The following is a 20,779-nucleotide window of genomic DNA, read 5'->3' on the forward strand; positions in this document are numbered from 1 at the left end:
CTCAGGGTGCTGCCCTCGTCAGCATGGTCACAGCTAGCTGGCTCACCACTACCACCTCCACATTCTGTCCTGGAGGACGGATGACAGGGAGTGGAGGCGCTTATCTGGGAATTGCACGTTTCACCTCCACTCACGTCCCATTGGCCCAAACACAGCAACACCTAGTTGCAAGGGAGCCTGGAAGCTCCCACTCTTAACTGGGTAACCGTCTGCCCACTTAAACCTTAGCAGGGGGTGGGGGTGGGGTGGAATGTGGGGTGAAGGATGAGAGAGCAAAAGCGTACTGGGGAAAGTTTGGCCATTTCTCTTATAATCCTTCAAACTGCTATCACCTGAGCCCACCTGTAGACTGAGCCCCTGGGCTGACACAGACGCTGTTGTGGTTTTGAAAAGCTAGCAGTGTCAAGTCGATTAGAAAACTTTCAAAGATAATGTAAAATTAGGGGCTGAAAATGGTGCTCCAGGTCATGAATGCCTTTGCAGTCAGAAGAGGGGGCTGCTAATTGAGTCTCAAGGAAGGTTTGGTGGAAGACATAGGACGGTTGGCCAGAGGGGCTGGTGAAATCCAGATAGGCAGAGAGGCATTCGTGAAGGTTCCCATACATAGTGAAGGCACAGAGAGGGGAAGGCTGAAGGCTTAACTGGACTGTGTAGGGCGGAGAGGAGGCCAGCCTGGCTGGAGAAGAAGAAAGCTCTTAGAGGGAGCAGTGGGACCATCTCTGGGGCTTCCCATTTAGATTCGGCATGGGCCGGTTGGTCCTGCTGCTCGCTGCTTCAGCAGCCTTGAGAAGGGGTTAACTTTTGGCCTTCAGGAAATGGTGGTGCTGTATCCCGTTTGCTCCTCCCCTCTGCTGCCTGTATCCTCTCAAAATGGAGAAGGAAGGAGAATGTTGGTGAGAATTCAGTGAGCCTTCTGGACTTTTGTTCCTTCAGGATTCACATGGCTCTACTGCCCCCGTGGGATTAGGTTAAGCTACCTTCCTCTGCCGTAACACAAGCCCTGTCTGCCCGCTGACTTCTCCCCCGAATTATATTTGAATGGGCCAGTCTGCTTTGGGGGCAGTGGTTACTGACTAGTACTGTCATTCTGAGGAAAATATTAAAGATCATAGTTAGACTTAAAATACTGACTTTTTAATAATAGCATTACTTAAATTTGATACAGGTATATTTCATTAGACACGGGGGCCCAGAACATTTCCCAATGTTCAAATGTGGAACAACATTTAAAGCAGAAGCTATGCCAGGATTCAGATTTCCAACTTCTTGTTCTTTATGGGCAAACACACAACTTACACTTCTAAAGAATGTTCTAGAGAGACACCAGGCTATGAAAGTTTTCATTTAGTCCATCAATATTCGATTGCTTATTTTGCACCAGGCTTTGTGTCAGACTCTGGGGATACTGGGGTTCGGCACAGCTGGGGTGGGGTGGTGCTTTCTGAAGTGATAAGAATATGCTATATTTTGGCTACTTTAAGTAACATTTAAGTAATGTTTGATAAGCGTCCTTCTGAAACAATAACCTGTGTCTGACTCTTGCTTGCTCTAAGCTCTGCGTGGCTGGGGACTGTTTGCATCTTGCGTTGTCTTCAGTGCTGTATCCTCAGTGCTGAGAGAGGCCTTGGCCCACCTAGCAAGTGCTCAGTATTCTGGTTAATGTTGCTTATCTCGATAAGGTCTTGCAATCTTTCTGATTACAGAAACAATAGGTAGGTTGAGTACTTGTAAGGAATCTTTTTCCCAAGTTCATGCAAGGACATATTTCAACGTAAAAACGCTTCACTAGGGTGTCATGTGTAGGTCCTTGGGCTGAAACATCTAGAAGGAAAACATTGAATCATATATTTTTTTCATTCACAATAAATAATTTAATATTTTTAAAAAATGTTAATCATATATCTCCTAGAAATATCCCAAGATCAGATGAAAAGCTTGGAAATTAAACAGATTTTAAAGCTTGCTTACATGATTTTATCTTAAGAGAAGATAAGGAATAGGCCAGGTGACTTTTAATAATCTTTGTCTCCCCCCCCCCCCCCCCCGTAACTGATTAACAATAGTAAGCATGTATCAGTCATATTTAGGCAGACCTAGCCCTGCTCACAACTCTTCAGTGGCTCTAACTCACTCAGAATCGAAGCCAAAGTCTTTCTGGTGGTCCCCATGTTTCTGTTGCCCCACTGAGCTCCTCTCCACCTCTTTTGCCCTCGCTTATTCTGCTATAGCCATGCTGACCTCGCCTTTCCTTAATCACATCAAGCATGCTCCTGCCTGAGGGCCTTTGCCCCTACCGTTTCCTCTGCCTGGAACACTTTCTCCCAGATTTGGGGATATGACTAATTGGTGTAAGATCCAGTTAAAGAGCACACTTGAATTCACATATAATTTCCCACTATGTTATACTGCATATATTAACTTCAGGAATATGAGTGTCACCATGTGGGTTGTCTAACAGCCATCTGTTTGGTCTACAAGGCAGTGGTGCTCTGTGATGCTGCTTCTTATGGCCTTTTGACCTGTGGCTCTCATCATTGTCTCTTCCCCTCTGCAGTCCTGATTCTGCTACTTCTGCTATTTCTTCGGAGAAGAGGGGTGGTCAAAGAGCCCTTACTGCCCCCAGAAGATGACACCCGGGACAATGTTTATTACTATGATGAAGAAGGAGGTGGAGAAGAAGACCAGGTAGGTTTTTAAAACTGTGATAAAAAGCTTCATTCTCTTTATTTGGAAGAAGCCATGATCAGGAGAGGGCAGACATTTGAAATAGCTCTGTGTCACTTTGTATATATATATTTTTTAAGGCCTTACCTAAGAAAATAGACATTGTCATTGGCTCTCATGATTAATATAACATTGCTAACATTTACTGATTGCTTACTGTTCTGCATCCAGATGAATGAACAGAGGCACAGAGCGGTTAAGTAACTTGCCCAGCATCACACAGCTAGGGAGAAGTAGAACCAGGTGGTCTGACTCCAGAGTCTACTTTCCTCATCACTATTCTCAGGACATGAACTTCACATTATCTTTGACAGAAAGCAACTGATCTGTTTTAATATTTTGTTTCCCTTGAGTTTTTGGCTATGCCAAACTGTTTTTTGTAGATGTTAAATCTTTAGGCCTTCCTTATTTTCCCTGATTTGGGAGATGGTCTTAACTTGCATTCCCTTAGAGTTTTCTGGGGAATTTTTGGAAGTTTCCTCTGTTTAGAAAGGAAACCATGGGACCCATCACAGTGTCTTGCGTTTGACTCAGGCCACGCAGTGAGGCACATTTGCTGAGCTCTGTGGTCTGGAAGAATGGCCATTGATCAGAATTTCAAGGCTTGCTTTCTACAACCTAGAGGGGGTGTAGGGAAAGATAAGACATGGTTCCAGATTTCAAGGTGCTTCTAAGTCTGGTCGGCGCAGTACCAGATATACTGTATCAGTGAGCCATTCCCACAGTAATGCTGTGTAACCATCAACCCCAGAATGACAATGGTGCACAATAATCAGCATGTCTTTCTTATGCCTTTGTGGGTTAGTCGGGAGAGCTGCTGATCTCAGATAGCATCTTAGTCTCTTCAGGCTGCTGGAACAAAATACCACAGACAGAGTGCTTATCAACAAGAGAAATTCAGTTCTCACAGTTCTGGAGCCTGGGAAATTCAGGATCAAGGCTGGCAGGTTTGGTGACTAGGAAGGGCCTGCTTCTTGGTTCACAGACAGCCATATTCTCCGTATCCTCACATGGTGGAAGCGGGTGAGGGAGCTCTCAGGTGTCTTTTATAAGGAAGGACACTAATCCTTTTCCCAAGGGCTCCATCCACCCTCGTGACCTAATCACCTCCCAAAGGCCCCAGCTTCAAATACGACCACGTTGGGGATTAGGTTTCACCAGGTGAAATTTGAGGGGACACACACATTCCGTCGATGGCAGCTAGGCTCACAAGAATCTGCAGGTTGGCTGGGGCTCAGCTGATCTAGGCTGGGTTTGGCTGAATGGCTCTGTATTGCAAATCGTGTCCAGGACTGCCCTGTGCAATTCTCCTCATCTTTGTATCAGCAGGCTAGTCCAAAGTGCATGTAGAGCCTTTGCCTGTGTCACATGTGTTAATGTCCCATTGGCCAAAGCAAGTCATATGACAAAGACCAACATCAATGGATTTCAGTTTTTCTTCTTTCTTTTTTTTAATTTTATTTTTTTAATATTTTATTTTTTCTTTTTCTCCCCAAAGGCCCCCTGGTACATAGTTGTGTATTTTCAGTTGTGGGTCCTTCTAGTTGTGGCATGTGGGATGCTGCTTCAGCATGGCTTGATAAGCGGTGCCGTGTCCATGCCTGGGATTTGAACTGGCAAAACCCTGGGCCACAGAAGCAAAGTTCGTGAACTTAACCACTTGGCCATGGGGCCGGCCCCCTTCAGTTCTTCTCACAGGATAGGGAGGGAAGGGAGTGACTATTTGCTGAATAATAATCTAATAATTATACCCTATGAAAAGTTAATAAGGTACAAGGTCTACATCCATACCCACAAGTGCTCCTCACAATCCTTTTAAGCTGTATTTTCTTCCAGTGCTATTTTGGAGACTCTTAGGTTGAAAGCTGTCATTTCAGATTACAATGGCCCATACTTGTAAATATACAGTGGATAGTTAAGGCATTATCCAATACCATAATCTATAAACCAAATACAGCCCTCTGTTTCTGACTGTTTTCTTTTTTACTCTTTGCTGTACTTTTACCTGTTTCTCCAAAGGACTTTGACTTGAGCCAGTTACACAGGGGTCTGGATGCTCGGCCCGAAGTGATTCGCAATGATGTGGCGCCAACCCTCTTGAGTGTACCTCAATATCGGCCCCGCCCAGCCAATCCTGATGAAATTGGAAACTTCATTGATGAGGTAAGTAAGCAAAGTCAAAAGCCAAGGTGCAGCTCATCTCTAAACTTAGAGAGGAGCAGTTGTGTCAAAAGTGAGGAAAAGTCTTTGGATTCTTTCCTTTACCGTGTTTTCACCTTGCCTGATCCCTGAGCCCTATTTTTTTGTGTCTCATCTGAATTTCAGAACTCATGGCTCTTCGAATTTTCTTAGTGATTTTGCAAAGCCCATATGGCAAAATCAAGAGTTGCTTGGAAGGATTTAGTAGAACTAGAAATGAAACTATAAAGAGATTCAAAGCAGGTCCAATTTAGTTTCACTAATGGGTCTCTTTTCCCCTGCATCCCACTGCTGGTTGGGATGTAATGTTAAATGTGTATCACAAGTCTACCTGAGGGCTAGAAAAATAGCATTCATATTGTCTATGTCAGAAATGTATTCCACTATAAATACCAGAGGCTTAGATAGGGATAGATTTACCTCGTGCAAATAGAAGGCTGGGGTAAGCAGTCTAGGCTGATGCATCAGCCTTTTCTACCTTTCTGCTACATGATCCAAGCATGTAGGTCCTTCTTCTCATGCTTGTTGCCTCATGATCACAAGATGGTTGCCACACTTCCAGGCCTTATGTCTGAATTACAGTAAAGAGTAGAGGGTAAAAATCTTTATTCTAGTAAACTGTTATGTAAGAAAGGAGTTCATCCTACATGTTGTTTGCCAGAACTACCACAAGATTGTCCCTATTTGTAAGGGAGGATGAGAAATAAGACATTAAATTAAATAGCTTAGGGTAAGATGAGGAAGAATTGGTTTTGGGAATGAGCAAAGAACCAAGTAAGATAATAGTCCAGCGGGATCTGTTTCCTTAAACTGTGTTACCTAATCACTTGCTCAGTTATTAGAATGATTTTCAGGGCTTGTCTGATGGTCCACTGGCCCTCGGTGAGGCTTCATGGTGGGGGCTGGTTTTGCTTTAGCTTCCCATGGGAGTCGTTGTCACCAAGAACTCCACAAAGCACAGCAGTGTTGGAAGTGACAAAGCCGCATCTATTCTAGCCACTGGACCATCAGTGACTCAGAGAAAATCTCATGGTCTTACAGCAAATTGGGAAGAGGAAAGGCCAGTTTAAGTCAACTCTTTTAGATACATCTGACTTGAGGTCCTCTCTCCCACTCTCATTCCTTTGTGTGTCATCATATCTGATTGTAGCTCTTTTTTTAACTACAAAAATAATATGCTTGCTATATTAAAAATATAAATTATGAAAATGTATGTAAAGGGAAAAAATACAAATCCTTCCTTAGTTCCCCCAACCATACTCATATCAGAGTTAACTGTTAACAGCTGGCATTCATCTTTCTAGACCTTTCCAGGAGGAAATGCTGTATAGACGTTTGACTGTCTTCATTGTTTTCAGCCTCTGTTCATCCTGATTGGTTCGTGCTTCTATATTCCCTGACTACATATAATTACCACTACATTCTGCATATTTTCCCATAACTTTCTCTTCTCATCAATAATATATCATGTCCGTCTTCCATGCCAGTTTGTATTAATTTACCTTATTGCTGTTAATTGCTCCTGGTTTCTACAGGATGGTTGCATTGTTGTGCGTTAAATGTTGCTTGACACCACAAGAAGGCATCTTGCCTACGATGACGGTTGTCCAATTCCTTTCATTGAAAGAGCCTACTGTCTTCCTTCTTCTTTAGAACCTGAAGGCAGCCGATAGTGACCCCACTGCCCCCCCTTACGACTCTCTGCTCGTGTTTGACTATGAAGGAAGCGGTTCTGAAGCTGCTACTCTGAGCTCCCTGAACTCCTCGGAGTCGGACCAAGACCAGGACTACGACTACCTGAACGAATGGGGCAATCGCTTCAAGAAGCTGGCGGACATGTACGGAGGTGGCGAGGACGACTAGGGGACTTGAGACAGATAGGGAAAGAGATGGGTCCCTATACTCATGGGATGACAAATGCAGGAATAATGTTTCTGGTTTTTCAGTTCCCTTCACTTGAGATGAGCTTCTGGGGAAGAGAGACTGATCAGTGAGGTAGTTAGGATAGTTAGGATTTCCACTTTATAGATCTAATCTGTGTCTTAGAAAGATTTTGACTTATTCCTTGAATCTTTTTGTTCTTTCATCATTCCGTACATGGTGATGATGTCCAAAAGACCCCCAAATGTCAATATTTCAAAAGAATAGCTTCAACCTTAGAAGGTTCTGCTAGCAACTGGTGGATTTCCTTAAGGGCTTTGTCTCATTTTGAAAAGGAAGCGGAGGGGTCAACTGCCCTATTGTTTCATATATACAAAAAGTTATTTTTAATTCATGTGTTGTTTTTTTTTTCTCCTATCACTGCACTGATGTCCCATGTTCTGATATCCTGTTCTACTCCTTCTGAATTGACATCGTTCCTGACAGGAGCTCTCTGATGCAGAAATCATTGGGTCCTTGTAGGGCAATAGCCTTGTGTCTTAGTCTGGCCATATCTTAAGCCCTTTAACGGTTTTCCTTTTTCATCTCCTGAGTAGGTAACTTGAAATGGGCATCCATCCATTTACTTGTTCATAGTAAGAATGTTTGTTATGTGAATGTTATTATGGGTACTTTGGTTCTAAACAGGGAACTTGACCGGAAAATGTGATGAGTTTTCAGGTGCCACTTAACTGTTAATGTTCATTCATCATAAAACAAGAGTGATACATTCCAAGACTCAGGATAGTGCCTAAAGCACTGCACCCAAAGACAGAAGGCAGCTTGTCACAGCAGAGGGGAAACATGGAAACGGGGCTTGGAGATGGTGGGAGAGATTGTCATTGAGCCTGACAATTTACCAAACTGAGAGTGAAGATGCTTAAAGTGGCTTTACCTCCAGCCCTGAAAATTCTGGAAGAATGGAGGAATCTCAACATGTCTTTCCTACCAAGAGCCTTATACTGTGGTTTGTGTCTGAAGCCCAGAATCTCCAAGTGCCTGCCTTTGTTGACATCTACAGAAAATGCTGGCTGATCTGGACACATTTGCCCCAAATTTCTTAGGAGCAGGAAGAAAACACTGTTTTGAAGGGTGTTAGCAAGGGGAGGTATGGAGGTAGGGGGAACCTTGATTTGGATCTTCTTTAGGTTGAAATGCGACCTTCAAGAAACTTGACAACCACAGAAAAGAATTTTATTTAAATTGCTTTACTGTCTGTCAGCTGTTTTTAGAAGAAAAAAAATCATCCCTACAATCACTTCTTGGAATTGTCTTGCTTTTTCAGCAATTTAAACTCTATCTAATGTAGTTCTGTGTAGTAAATGTCACTACTAAATGTCACTACTAAATGTAGTTTTGAGTGTATATGTGTGTGGGTGGTGATAATTTTGTATTTTCTTTGGGGGTGGAAAAGGAAAATGAGCTGAGAAAATTATTCTTAAATATTCATTTTTATAAATTTTATTAAAGAATTTTGTTAAATCATTGTCAAACTTGTTTTATTTGATGACACCACAATTTCAGGCAAGACAAATGGTAGATGATCTCAGCTGAAACATGGAGAAGGAAGCTTCATATTAATGACTTCTCTAGAACTTTGTGTCATTCTGTTGGGGCAGAATGAGGGGAAATTTCATTCACAAAGCATATGGCATGTGGTGAAAAAAATTCCCTCGTCAATGGGAGACTGCTGTGGGCTGAGCTGAGGGACAGAAGCAGAGCTTCAAACAAGACTTAGTCAGTCAGCAAAGTTAGTATAGACCAGTGGTTCTCCACCAGGGAGGACTGTGGCCCCCTCCCCCAGGGGGACATTTGGCAATTTCTGGAGATACTTTTGATTGTCATGACTGGGGAGGTGCTACTTGGAGTCCCTGTTTTCATTTCTGGTTTTATACCTGATGCCGGCCCTGATGTCAGCTCCCCTACATTAAACCCAGTATATATGGGGTAAAAACCAAAGCACTCTCCCTGCTTACTCTGGCTCCCTGACTTCAGAATCCACTATCCATCATGGAGACAAATGGCCAAGGACAGCCACCTGGATTCCTTATTATCTCTTCCTTCCTGCAAACAGCCTCCCAAGGCTGAATGCAGGCTGGTGGGAAAGTTCCGACCAGCAAGGCCACTGACTCCCCCCGCATCTACAAGCTGCCACATTCCTCACAAACCTTTAAAACCCCTTGTCTCCCCTCTTTTTGGGAGACAAGATGAAATGAGACAAATTTGAGGGCTCACTCTCATCTCCTTCCTAGCTGATGTCATCTGAAATAAAAACCCTTTCCTTGCCGAAAGCCTGGTGTTCCAGTTCTTATTTGGCCCTTCTTATGTGGCGGCTAAGGAATCTGTTTGTAGGCACTAACATACCTAGGAATGGAATTGCCGGGTCATATGGTTAAATTGATGTTTAGCTTTTTGAGAAACTGCCAATGTATGAACTTTGATTGGATCCTGGAGTGAAAATGAAAAAAACTATAAAGTACGTTCTTGGGAGAGTTTAATAAGGATCTAATGGTAGATATCCCGAATGAATATTAATTGTCTTGGGTATAATATTGGTGACATGGTTTACTAGGAAAACCCTTACTTCTAGGAGATAAATAATGAAGAATTTAGGGATAAAGTGTTATGATGTCTGGAAATTAACAAAAAAGCATGTATCGAGAGGTAGCACAAAAGCAAATGTGGAAAATGTTCACAATGATTGAATCTTGTATATAAGTGTTCATGTGCTGCTCTTTCATTTTTTCTTTAGGTTTAAAATATTTCAAAATAAAAAGCTGAGTAGAAATAAGCCAAAAATGAACCCTCACATATATGGTCAAATGATATTCTACAGGCTGCTGAGACCATTCCATGGGGAATGGACAGTGTTTTCAACATATGGTGCTGGGAAAATTTTGGGTGTCCACATGCAAAAGAATGAATTTGGATCCTTACCTAACACCACCTACAAAAGTTAACTCAAAATGGATCAAAGACTTAAATGTAAGGGTTAAAACTGTAAAACTCTCAGAAGAAAACAAGGGGAAAGCTTCATGACATTGGATTTGGCAATGATTTCTTGATATGACCAAAAGCACAGGTAACAAAAAACATAAATTGGACTTCATTAAAATTAAAAACTTTTGTGCATCACAGGACACCATCAACAGAGTAAAAAGGTTACCCACAGAATGGAAGAAAATATTTGCAAATCATATCTAATAAGGTACTACTATCCAGAATATATTTTAAAAACTTAGCAAAAAAACAATTCAGTTCAAAAATTGGCAAAGGATTTGAATAGATGTTTCTTCAAAGAAGATATACAAATGGCTAATAAGCACTATAAAAGACTTCAACATCACTAGGGAAATGCAAATCAAAACCACAATGAGATACCACTTCACATGTAGGATGGCTATTAGAAAAAAAAACATGTTGGCAAGGATGTGAAGAAGTTGGAACCCTTGTGTATTGCTGGTGGGAATATAAAATGGTGCAACCTCTGTAGAAAACTGAGTTCTTAAATGAGCTGAACATAGAATTACCATATGACCCATCAATTCCACTTCTGGGTATAAACACAAAAGAATTGAAAGTAGGACTCAGATATCAGTACACCCGTGTTCATTGCAGCATTATTCATAGTAGCCAAGAGATGGAAACAACCCAATGTCCATCAATGGATGAGTAGATAAATAAAATGTGGTTGATACATGCCACGGAATATCATTCAGCCTTGAAAAATGAGAGAAGTTGTAACACCTGCTACAACATGGGTAAACCTTGAAAATATGATGTTAAGTCAACTAAGCCAAACACAAAATAACAAATATGATTCTGTTTAAATGTGATACCTAGAATAGTCAAATTCATAGAGACAGAAAGAGATTGCCAGGGGCTGAGGAGAGAGGAATGAGGAGTTATTGTTTAATGGGTACAGAGTTTCAGTTTGAGGCGGTGAAAAAGAACTGGTAATGGTTCTTAATGCCACTGAATTATACTTAATGCCACTGAATTATACACTTAAAAATGGTAAATTTTATGTTAGACGTATTTTACCACCATAGAAAAAGGAAAAAATATAATGAAGACAAAATTGTTCTATAAAGAATGAAATGAAACTGTTTACAGAGTACCTACCATGTGCAGAAGGCTGTGCCAGCAGGGAAATGTGACTTCTGAAAAGGGCTACAGAGAAGGTGGCTGCAGCCAGCCAGGATCCTGGCTGATGGGAGGCCTGGAGAACAGTGCCTCTTTCTCGCTGGTTCTGTAGGTACTGACGAGGCAGCTTGTAGGGAAGACCCCAAGATGTTGAAGCCGCACTGCCTGAGTTCAAATCCTGGCTCTGTCCTTTCCAGCTGTGAGCTTAGACAAGTTACTTAAGCTATCTCTACTTCAGCTTCTTTACCTCCAAAAGGAGGACAACTGTACCCACTTCATAGGGTTGTGAGCACTAGCTGAGTTGACATGGATAAAGCATTTGGAAGAATGCCCGGCTCATGATAGTGCTCTGTTAAATGTTAGCCTTTACTTTCGTTGAGTAAGGGGCACAGCAAGGGAGTTTTGGGTGGAGAGAATCATTTAAGCAAAAGCAGGTTTTTAGGAGAGAAAAGGCCAAGCATTCCATTTTGGACTGGATTTAGTGGGTCAGATAGAACTACTGAAGTGTTTTGAGCAGAATGTGATCCCAAGTGGTGTTCTGTGAAGGTGTATCTGTTTGCCAGGATGATGAACAAGTCTGGGGAGGGGACCATGGATAGTGAGAGCCCCTGGGAGTTGAAATAAATCAGGATGAAAGGATCCAGAATATACCACCGTGAAGAGGTTCTTTTTCTGGACTTCCCTCATCTGCCTAGAGGCAGAGCCTCCCAAAAGCATTCAAGTCATAAACCCCTTCCTCAAGAGTTTTAAACCAGGGAGGATTGACTCCTATCAGCTGAGACTAGAAGTTGGCACCACTGAGATAAGAAATCACCTAAACTCAGCCAACTCTGATGGCCTAGTGGTTAGAGTTCAGCACGCTCCACTTCAGCGGCCCAGTCCTAGTTCCCAGGCACAGAACCACATCACTCATCCCTCAGTAGCCATGCTGTGGCCGTGGCTCATATAGAAGAACTAGAAGGACCTACAACTAGAATATACAACTATATACTAGGGTTTGGGGGAGGGAAAATAAGTAAAATTGAAAAAAAAAATCATCTAAATGGATATTGTCACAATACTATCATCTCTCCCATCTATTCTCCCAAAGGTTCATTAATCTTTCCTGAGTCACTTATTTTCCTGTAAGTGCCCTTTCTCCCTCTCCCCTGATCCTATTAAGATGGCATATAAACCCCAAATTCAAGTTACCTCTTTGAGACACATTCTTCTGGGAATTCTCTTGGAGCAAATAAAAATCTGTCTTTTCTCTTGCTAATCTGTCTTTTGTCAGTTTAATTCACATGCCTCCAATTCAGAATATAAGAGGGTGGAGGGAAAATTTTTCCTCTCTGAGAAGGATCTGATTGATGCTAAGGGAAGTGGTAAAACAAAGAGAAAAACTTTCATTTAAAATAAATGATGGGGCCGGCCCCGTGGCATCCCACATGCCACAACTAGAAGGACCCACAACTAAAAATATACAACTATGTATCAGGGGGCTTTAGGGAGAAAAAGGAAAAAAAGAAAAAAGAAAAAAATATTTAACAGTCTATTAGTTTGATTTATACTTTAAAATATTTAAACATATGGTCTGAGAGCCTCCACTTGTATTTTTGTCCCAATCCCCACAAATTTTAGGGATGGGGCTTTCCCACACAAAGCTTTATACCCATTTCACTAAATGTTTGAGATCTCGAAATGACCTTAAAATTTTTTTTCCCCCAAATGGACTTTGGTCCACACACATAACTGAAGAAAAACTGTCTACTGGCAAAGCCTGGAATGGGATATGCACAATGAGAAGAGTGTTATGGTAATTTTGTAGGTCATTTATTGCCCCTCCAAAAATGTTTCTCCAATTTAAAGACGTTTTGGCAGGATTTTATTTGAGGAAGAGATGGAGAGAAAGATACAGGAACAATTTATTAAGCATTCCTTCTGTGGCAGATGTTGCTAAATACTTGAGAGCAGTATCACTTAAACTCCTCAAGATAGGCTTCTGAAAAATGGTTCTGTTAAATTCTTAGTTTAGAGAGCAGGAAATGGTTGATGGATTTGGGCTGGAGCCCAGAGACCTGGGAGTGGTCAGGAGAGGGCCTGACTGACTGAGAAAGAGTTAAATGAATAGCTTCTTTCCCCGGTGGCATGGGCTTGGAGCAAATCCTGCTCCCCAAGACTTCCAGCAGCTAAATGCTGAAGGGCAGTCATCAGTCATGAACTCAGGCTAGCTGGGGGGTCTTGGGGAGAAGCAGGACAACCTCTTAGGGAGCACTTTGGCAAAGTGGGTGGTGGGGGTGGTTGTGACAATGATGTGAGAGGAAGGCATGTGAAAGGTCTTGCCCTCAGAAGCATTGTTCTAGGTTTGCAGCATGACTTTCAGACAACATGACTTTTAAAATGTCTCACCAGGATTCAGGCAGGTGAAAACCTGCTGTGATGATCTGAATCTCAAACCCACTGTGTTTTACATATTAACACAATTTGAGGGGTAGGGGTGCGGGCATGATTTTAATATACACTTAATTTTCCAGGAATGCATGTAAATAGAGCAAAGATAGAATTTTTACTGGGAAGTTTACTAAGTCCATTTCAAAAATTATATCACCAATATCAACATTTGTAGTAGTTGTATTCACAATGGATGTGTGTTTCGTACTTACTTTTAAATATCACTAATAAAGAAATTCAACAATATTCAGTTGCATATTTAGTTTTACATATCTAAACTTTACTATAAGCAGATGCAGCATCTGTTTACTTCACTGTCTTTTAGCGTTTCCGTACCCTAATATTTTCATACTGAAATACTTTTATTTCATGATAAACTACTTCTCTCTTCCTCCTATTTTTTTAGATTTTCAAAATTTTCCATTTTCTCCCCAAAGGCCTCTGGTACATAGTTGTATATTTTTAGTCGTGGGTCCTTCCGGTTGTGGCATGTGGGATGCCGCCTCAGCAGGGCACCGCGAGTGGTGCCATGTCCGCGCCCAGGATTCCAACCCGCGAAAGCCTCGGCTGCTGAAGCAGAGGGCACGAACTTAACCACTCGCCCCGGCTGGCCCCACCTCCTCCTTTATATATCAGTTGATCATACTGAGTTCCCGAAACTGTGCGTGTACGCAGGTTGTGTTAGCATGTTGCTTCTTTCCAGAAGAGTAAAGCAGGCCTGAGAACTTATTTGTACAGGGGGCGTTCCCGACCGAGTTGGCCCCGCCCCCGCCTCAGGCCCCGCCCACAGCACCTCCTGCCACCCTCAACATGGCGGCGGTGCCCGTCCGCTCAGGCGCCTGAGCAGGTCGCAAGTGGCACGTTCCACTCCCGTCATGGCGGACCCCCGACAGGCCACCGGCAGCGGGGCTCTGGAAACATGCTGTCTGGAGCGGATTTTGGAAGCGCTGAAGCTGCTGCTGAGCCCGGGAGGTGAGAGGACGGATATCGGCGCCGGGCCGCTCCCGGGATTCTCAGGGCCGCCAGTCTTGCTGGGCCGCCCTGCCGCCCACAGCGTGCGCCCCTCAGGCCCTCCCGGGACCCCTGCCCTGAGGCCGCCCCGCCCCGCCCCGGCTCTGGGGGCTTTGGGCATTGTCAGTCCCTTGAGGAAACCGAGGCTCAAGGAGGGATGGGATGCGTTGAATACTGATCCTAACTGACGTGTCTTGAGCGCTTACCTTGTGCCGGGCGCTGTGTTAAGCGCCTGGGGACCTGGTTTCCCCCAGTCCTCACTGCAGCCCTCGGAGGCGGGGATGCGGAAACAGCTTCCGAGAGCCGGGCGCTCCTGACGTGGAAAGTGAGGGCCAGCCTCTTGAAGGCGCGGGGGCCAAAGGGGACCCTGGAGGTTGGTACAAAATGCCAAGGAGTCCAGAAAAAGGAAGCAGTGACGTTTAAGCTGGGTTTAGGGAGCGTGTTTAGGGATTTAGAATCACTTTTAATCTTTTGTAGTGAGGACGAGAGCTTCCCAATTTAGAGTCTGAAGGGACCTTGGGAGTGGGTTAGCCTGGCCCTCTCCTTGAACAGCCGAGGACACCCAAGGCTCACTGAAGGGAATAGTCACGTGCCCAAGATCGTGTGGTCAGATTAGGGGCGGAACACGGACCTAGAACCGAGGTCTGCAGAACCCCCTTCTCAGACCAAGGCAGATTATTCAGTATGGAGCCTCTGCTGTTATCTGGAGCTTTGAGAACGGACGCAAGAAATAGGGCTACGCTTATAATGAGAGTGTGTGTTGTGGAGAACGGGGTTTGTAGCGTGAGCGAAGTAAGGTACGTGAAGGGCCGTGAGGTGATGTTCCAAGTCTCAAATTTTGAGATAACCCCTAAACTGCAAAAACTCCTGCGACTATTGTACCATACCGGGGGAAGTGAAAGAAGTTATTAACAACAGTAATCGAGTGCCTACGAAGTATCGGTCCCTATAGTATGCTGTTTACGTATATATCATTTCATTCTCCCGACAATCCCACGAGATAGATATTACTTGTATTCCATTTTACGGATGAAGGAACCAAGGCATTGGAACCAAGTACAGTGGAAAATGCCCCATGTCAATCTAATAAGTGGCAGAGCCAGAATTTGAGCTCAGGTGCCTTTCCCTATAGTTTGGTAACGATACTGTATGTTCCCAGTGAAGAATTAAACTGCAAAATACAGTTCTAACTTGCTAATTGAGAGGTCGCTTGTCTGGCAACTGCAGCTGTCTAGAACGTGACTGAGAACAATGCTAAATAAGCAAAAAGTCTGGAAGTAATCCTCTATCACAAAGCACATATACCTCATTTATAGAAGACCCTCTCTAAATCTTGAAGAGTTATGTCGTGGAGTTACATACATGTAGTCATTTAGCAAGCATACGAATTTAAAAAGAGTAAGTAATGTGGTAAAATGATCATATTTTGCACACGTAGTCTATTCTATATTGTGTGAATCTGCCTGCTGTTTTATCATAGCTGCTGAGGGGATTAAAAAGTACCCGTGCATAATGAATCTTCAGATGTCCCTGATGGACAGAGGCTATTGAGGAGACAGGATGAAAGTATTGGTTAAAATTACCTCCAGCTTAAACTTTTTTGGATCTGTCTTTAGATTGGCTCCCCTTACTGAGAGTCGACTGTGTATAGTATTTTATCCTCAGTGCTATGGGAGATACAAAAATATATAACCACTGGTGCTCTGAAGCGTCTTGTTCATTTGGGGAGATGGTACCATACATTTAGACCAAAAGATATTCAGCATGGCAGGATAACACTCACGATGAATGGATGGTACAGATATCAACTGGATAGAGAAGGAGTTATCCACGGGTGGGACTGTGGAAGGCCGCAGGAGGAAGAGGAATTGAGTCTAGGTGGAAATTAAATAGAAGGGAAGGAAGATACCAACAATCTTTCACTTTGGAGCCATCGACAGTTGTGCTGCATTAAGCATTTTCTCTTCTCCTGTCTTCCATTTCTGTTCTCAGTCACAGGGCAAATAATGATGTCTCCACCTCCCTTGTTAGGAATCATGGAAGAAGAATTTGAAAGGGGTTTGTCAATTTTAGGTAACTTTTGTTTGTGAAAAATGGAGGCCATCTCAGCAATAGCTTTCCTAAAAAGTAACTTTCCATACTAAATATAGATTCACTGAACTCTGTCATTAAATTTGAATTACATTGGGGAGAAGGGGCTGCAAATTCTGATCGTTTGCAAGTAATGCGCCTGTGTCACACTTATTCTCGCGTGCCATATTGCTTTGCACTTTGAACTTAATAAAAAGTACCACTCAAATTGTGACGTCTGCTTTTAAATGTCACAAAGCATAGGCACTGAAATTGGTGAATGCGAAGAACAGACAATGCCGTTCGTGAGGGCAGCATTTCCCCAAGTGTGATAGGGACGGCTGAGGTGGTGTGTAAACATTTGAGGCTGAATAGTGTAGTGTAGTGACGAGAGAGTGGGCTCTGGAGCCAGACTGCCTGAGATGAATATTGCCCTGGGGCAAATAGCTGAACCTTAGTCTCCTCATCTGGAAATAAGAATAATAGTGTAATAATCCCTATCTCACAGAGCTGTCGTGAGGATTGAGTTAAAGACGTAAAGCACTTAGAGCAATGTATTAGCTATTACTAATTTAAGTTTTAAAAAATGGTTTAATTTGAAGAAATAATTAAATGAATAAAACAAATAACACAGCTGGTACTCAGGTAAATGGCAAAACTTGTGGAAGCGCTATTTGATTGAAATTTGGAAAATATTGTTTTGTTTTGGTTTTTTTGAGGAAGAGTAGCCCTGAGCTAATTACTGCCAATCCTCCTCTTTGTGCTGAGGAAGACTGGCCCTGAGCTAACATCCATGCCCATCTTCCTCTACTTTATATGTGGGACATGTACCACAGCATGGCTTGCCAAGTGGTGCCATGTCCACACCCGGGATTCCGAACCAGTGAACCCCAGGCCGCCGAGAAGCGGAACGTGCGAACTTAGCCGCTGAGCCACCAGGCCAGCCCCCGGAAAACACTGTTTTAAGGCAGCAGATCTCAAACTATTTGGTTTCAGCACTTTTACACTCTTAAAAATGGTTGCAGACTTAAAAGAGCTTTTATGTGGGTTATGTATATCAATATTTACTATATTAGAAATTAAGTCCTTAAGAGAAACCTTTTGAATTTATTTAAAAATAACAATAGTAAATCCATTACGTCTTAACATAGTGACATTCTTAATGAAAAATTTATTTTGCAAAATAAAGGAACAGTGGGAAGAGCGGCATTGTTTCACATTTTTGCAAATTTATTTAATTCTGGCTTATAAGAAGACCACTGAATTTTCATATTTGTGTCTCCATTCAATCTGTCATGACAGGTTGTTTAGATTGAAATAGATGAAGAAAATCTAGACTCACGTAGATATGTAGTTGAAAAAGGGAGGAGAATTCAATCGCTTTGAGATAATTGTCTATATTCTTTTATTCTGGACTAAAACTGAACAAGAGGTAATTTCTTAAAGGTTAGTTGACTCAATGACCTTTCATACTTGGTACACTCATGAGAGAAAGAGAGTGTAAAAGGCAAATAATGTGTTAGTATTAATGTGAACGTAGCTTTGACCTTGCAGATTCCCTGAGAGAATCTTGGGAAAATCCTTGAAACCTGAGTCCCTGTATCACACCTTGAGAACTGCTTTAAGGAAACACCTTTATTTATTTTCAAGTAGATGTTATTTTTATCACCAGTAGAGGGCAGAGAAGTCTGCTTTATTAAGGGGCTCTTGAAAAACTTAGCTAATAGTTTTTGTTTTAAATCTCATTCTTTGTGTCCCATGTTTGGTTTCAAAGATCTTAGGAAGTCACAGAAAGTCACTTAAGAGATTGTTTAGGGATCTCAGTGGTTAGTGGCAACAGGCTATAAGAGCACTCATTCCCTTTTTAGGTATATAGTAGCCAAAGGAACCAGATATTCATGCCAGTGGGTCAGAACACTTGCCCTGGACAGTCCTAGAGAAGTACTGGAAAATTCTTACTCTTCTGATTCTCATTATTTTTACAGAACAATATTATTATTCCTTTTTATTTTACTAGAAGTAATGTTCCTTATAGTAAAGCTTTAAAAAATATGGAGAAACTAAAAGAAGAAAACTAAAATAATCTTAATCTCACTATCCAGAGATTACATTTTGGGAAATATTATTTTTCTTCTTGACAAAAATGGTCTCATATACTACCTACTGTTTTATAACCTTAAAATAACATTTTTAGTACAGAAACAATACATATTCACTGTAGGAAAAAAATTTAAATATAGTTAAGCAAAAAAGAAAAATCACTCAAAACCCCACCACCCGGAGACTGTCACTGTTAATACTTTGAAGTGTGACTTTCAGACCCTTTTCTCTGTGTGTGTGTGTATATACACATATACATGCATATATTTTAATACAGTTGGGTTCATATTGTTCCTTTATTGACAGATTTTCAGAATAATAACTTGGTGTTTTAGCAATTTCCAAAGGTAGCCAATTTAGTGATTTCTTTTTGTTTTATTATGAACTAAGATTTTTTTTTGTATATGTGACAGATTTCAATTATTGTACTCATTCCTTTCTTTTTAAGATTTTATTTTTCCTTTTTCTCCCCAGAGCCACCTGGTACATAGTTGTATATTTTTAGTTATGGATCCTTCTAGTTGTGGCATGTGGGACGCCGCCTCAGCATGAGTTGATGAGCGGTGCCATGTCTGCGCCTAGGATCTGAACCAGTGAAACCCTGGACCGCCAAAGCAGAGTGCGAGAACTCAACCGCTCGGCCACAGGGCCGGCCCCCTGTACTCATTATTCTTTTTTTTTTTTTTTTTTGGTTTTATTTTTTCCTTTTCTCCCCAAAGCCCCTGGTACGTAGATGTATATTTTAGTTGTGGGTCCTTCTAGTTGTGGCATGTGGGATGCTGCCTCAGCATGGCCTGATGAGTGGTGCCATGTCTGCACCCAGGATCCGAACCGGTGAAACCCTGGGCCGCCAAAGCGGAGCGTGCGAACTTAACCACTCGGCCACAGGGCCAGCCCCTGTATTCATTATTCTTGATACTCAAGTTGTCCCATTTGTGGCCTTGGGAGCCACTTCATGCTGGCTCTTGGACCCTTTGGCATGACACTAATAGTCTTTGATAACTTCCTTGCTTTCAGGCACGACATGATGTCTCAGGCTCCTCCTACACATTTCTTGCCACGTTGTTGAAAACAACTCTCTTTGAGGAAAAGTGGTATTTAGAGGCCACAATATGGACACTGAGGATATTCATTGCTGCTGAGGTGTTATTGCTTCCACACTTTCAATGATTAGAGCTAGGACATTTGTGGATTTTCAAAAAACAAAGAGTGAATCCAGAGTTCTTACTGATGTTCCCAGTTAACATGAAATATTATGGAGTTCAAATTTTTCCTAACATTTTATTATGAAAATTTTCAAGCTTATGGAAAAGTTGAAGGAGTTTTACGGTGAAAACCGATATACCATGACCTAGATTCTTTATCACATATTTGTCCACCTGGCAGTTCTTCTATACTAACTTTGTATTTCTTTTATCTGAAAATCTTGGTTCCTAATGAAGTTAATGTAATTATGTACTTATTTCATATATATACACATACACGCATACGTATAAATATATAAATACACGTTCATACATACTCATACATGAATATAATATTTTTAAATAACAAATCCTATGTCACCACCATCAACAAACCTACTGTTTAAGGGATTTTTGTTTGTTTTTTTTTGTCCTCAGGACGTGCAGTCGAAGTTCTATATTTCAAGTCACTTGAAATAATTATCTGTGTGGTTATGCTGCTAACTTTATATAGAGCAGGAGACTACAAGCTTTTTCTGTGAAGGGGCTGATGGTAAATATTTTGGGGTCTGTGACCCACAGTCTCTGTCGCAACTACTGGCATCTGCCATTGTAGCTGGAAAGCAGCCATAGATAATATGGAGATAAGTAGACATGACTGTGTTCCAATGAAACTTTATTTATGGAAATAAGCAGTGGGCCAGATTTGACCTGCAGAATTTAGTTTTGCCACCTTGGACACAGAGTATAGAATTATTAGGTTCATTTGTTTGTTTTTGATTTTTAGGAATTATTTTGACTTTCTTTTTTTTTTTTTTAAAGATTTTATTTTTTCCTTTTTCTCCCCAAAGCCCCCCAGTACATAGTTGTATATTCTTCATTGTGGGTCCTTCTAGTTGTGGCATGTGGGACGCTGCCTCAGCGTGGTTTGATGAGCAGTGCCATGTCCGTGGCCCAGTGTTTCGTTGGTTCGAATCCTGGGCACGGACATGGCA

At 42.0% G+C, this 20,779-nt stretch overlaps 2 protein-coding genes across 2 annotated transcripts in view; both read left to right on the plus strand.

Moving 5' to 3' along the window:
- CDH1 (cadherin 1) overlaps positions 1-7,198 on the plus strand; it is a 71,237-nt gene extending 64,039 nt beyond the window's left edge. The window contains exons 14-16 of the mRNA XM_046683147.1: positions 2,555-2,685; positions 4,744-4,887; positions 6,577-7,198. Of these exons, the coding sequence (XP_046539103.1) occupies positions 2,555-2,685; positions 4,744-4,887; positions 6,577-6,786 (485 nt within the window). The 3' untranslated portion in view covers positions 6,787-7,198. The remainder of the gene's footprint in view (positions 1-2,554; positions 2,686-4,743; positions 4,888-6,576) is intronic.
- A 7,024-nt stretch (positions 7,199-14,222) lies between these two features.
- Positions 14,223-20,779, plus strand: part of TANGO6 (transport and golgi organization 6 homolog) — a 193,719-nt gene continuing 187,162 nt past the window's right edge. Inside the window, exon 1 of the mRNA XM_046683145.1 lies at positions 14,223-14,391. Coding sequence (XP_046539101.1) covers positions 14,295-14,391 — 97 coding nt within the window. The 5' untranslated portion in view covers positions 14,223-14,294. The remainder of the gene's footprint in view (positions 14,392-20,779) is intronic.

Source organism: Equus quagga, chromosome 13 (genome assembly GCF_021613505.1).
Source record: "Equus quagga isolate Etosha38 chromosome 13, UCLA_HA_Equagga_1.0, whole genome shotgun sequence".
Taxonomy (NCBI): domain Eukaryota; kingdom Metazoa; phylum Chordata; class Mammalia; order Perissodactyla; family Equidae; genus Equus; species Equus quagga.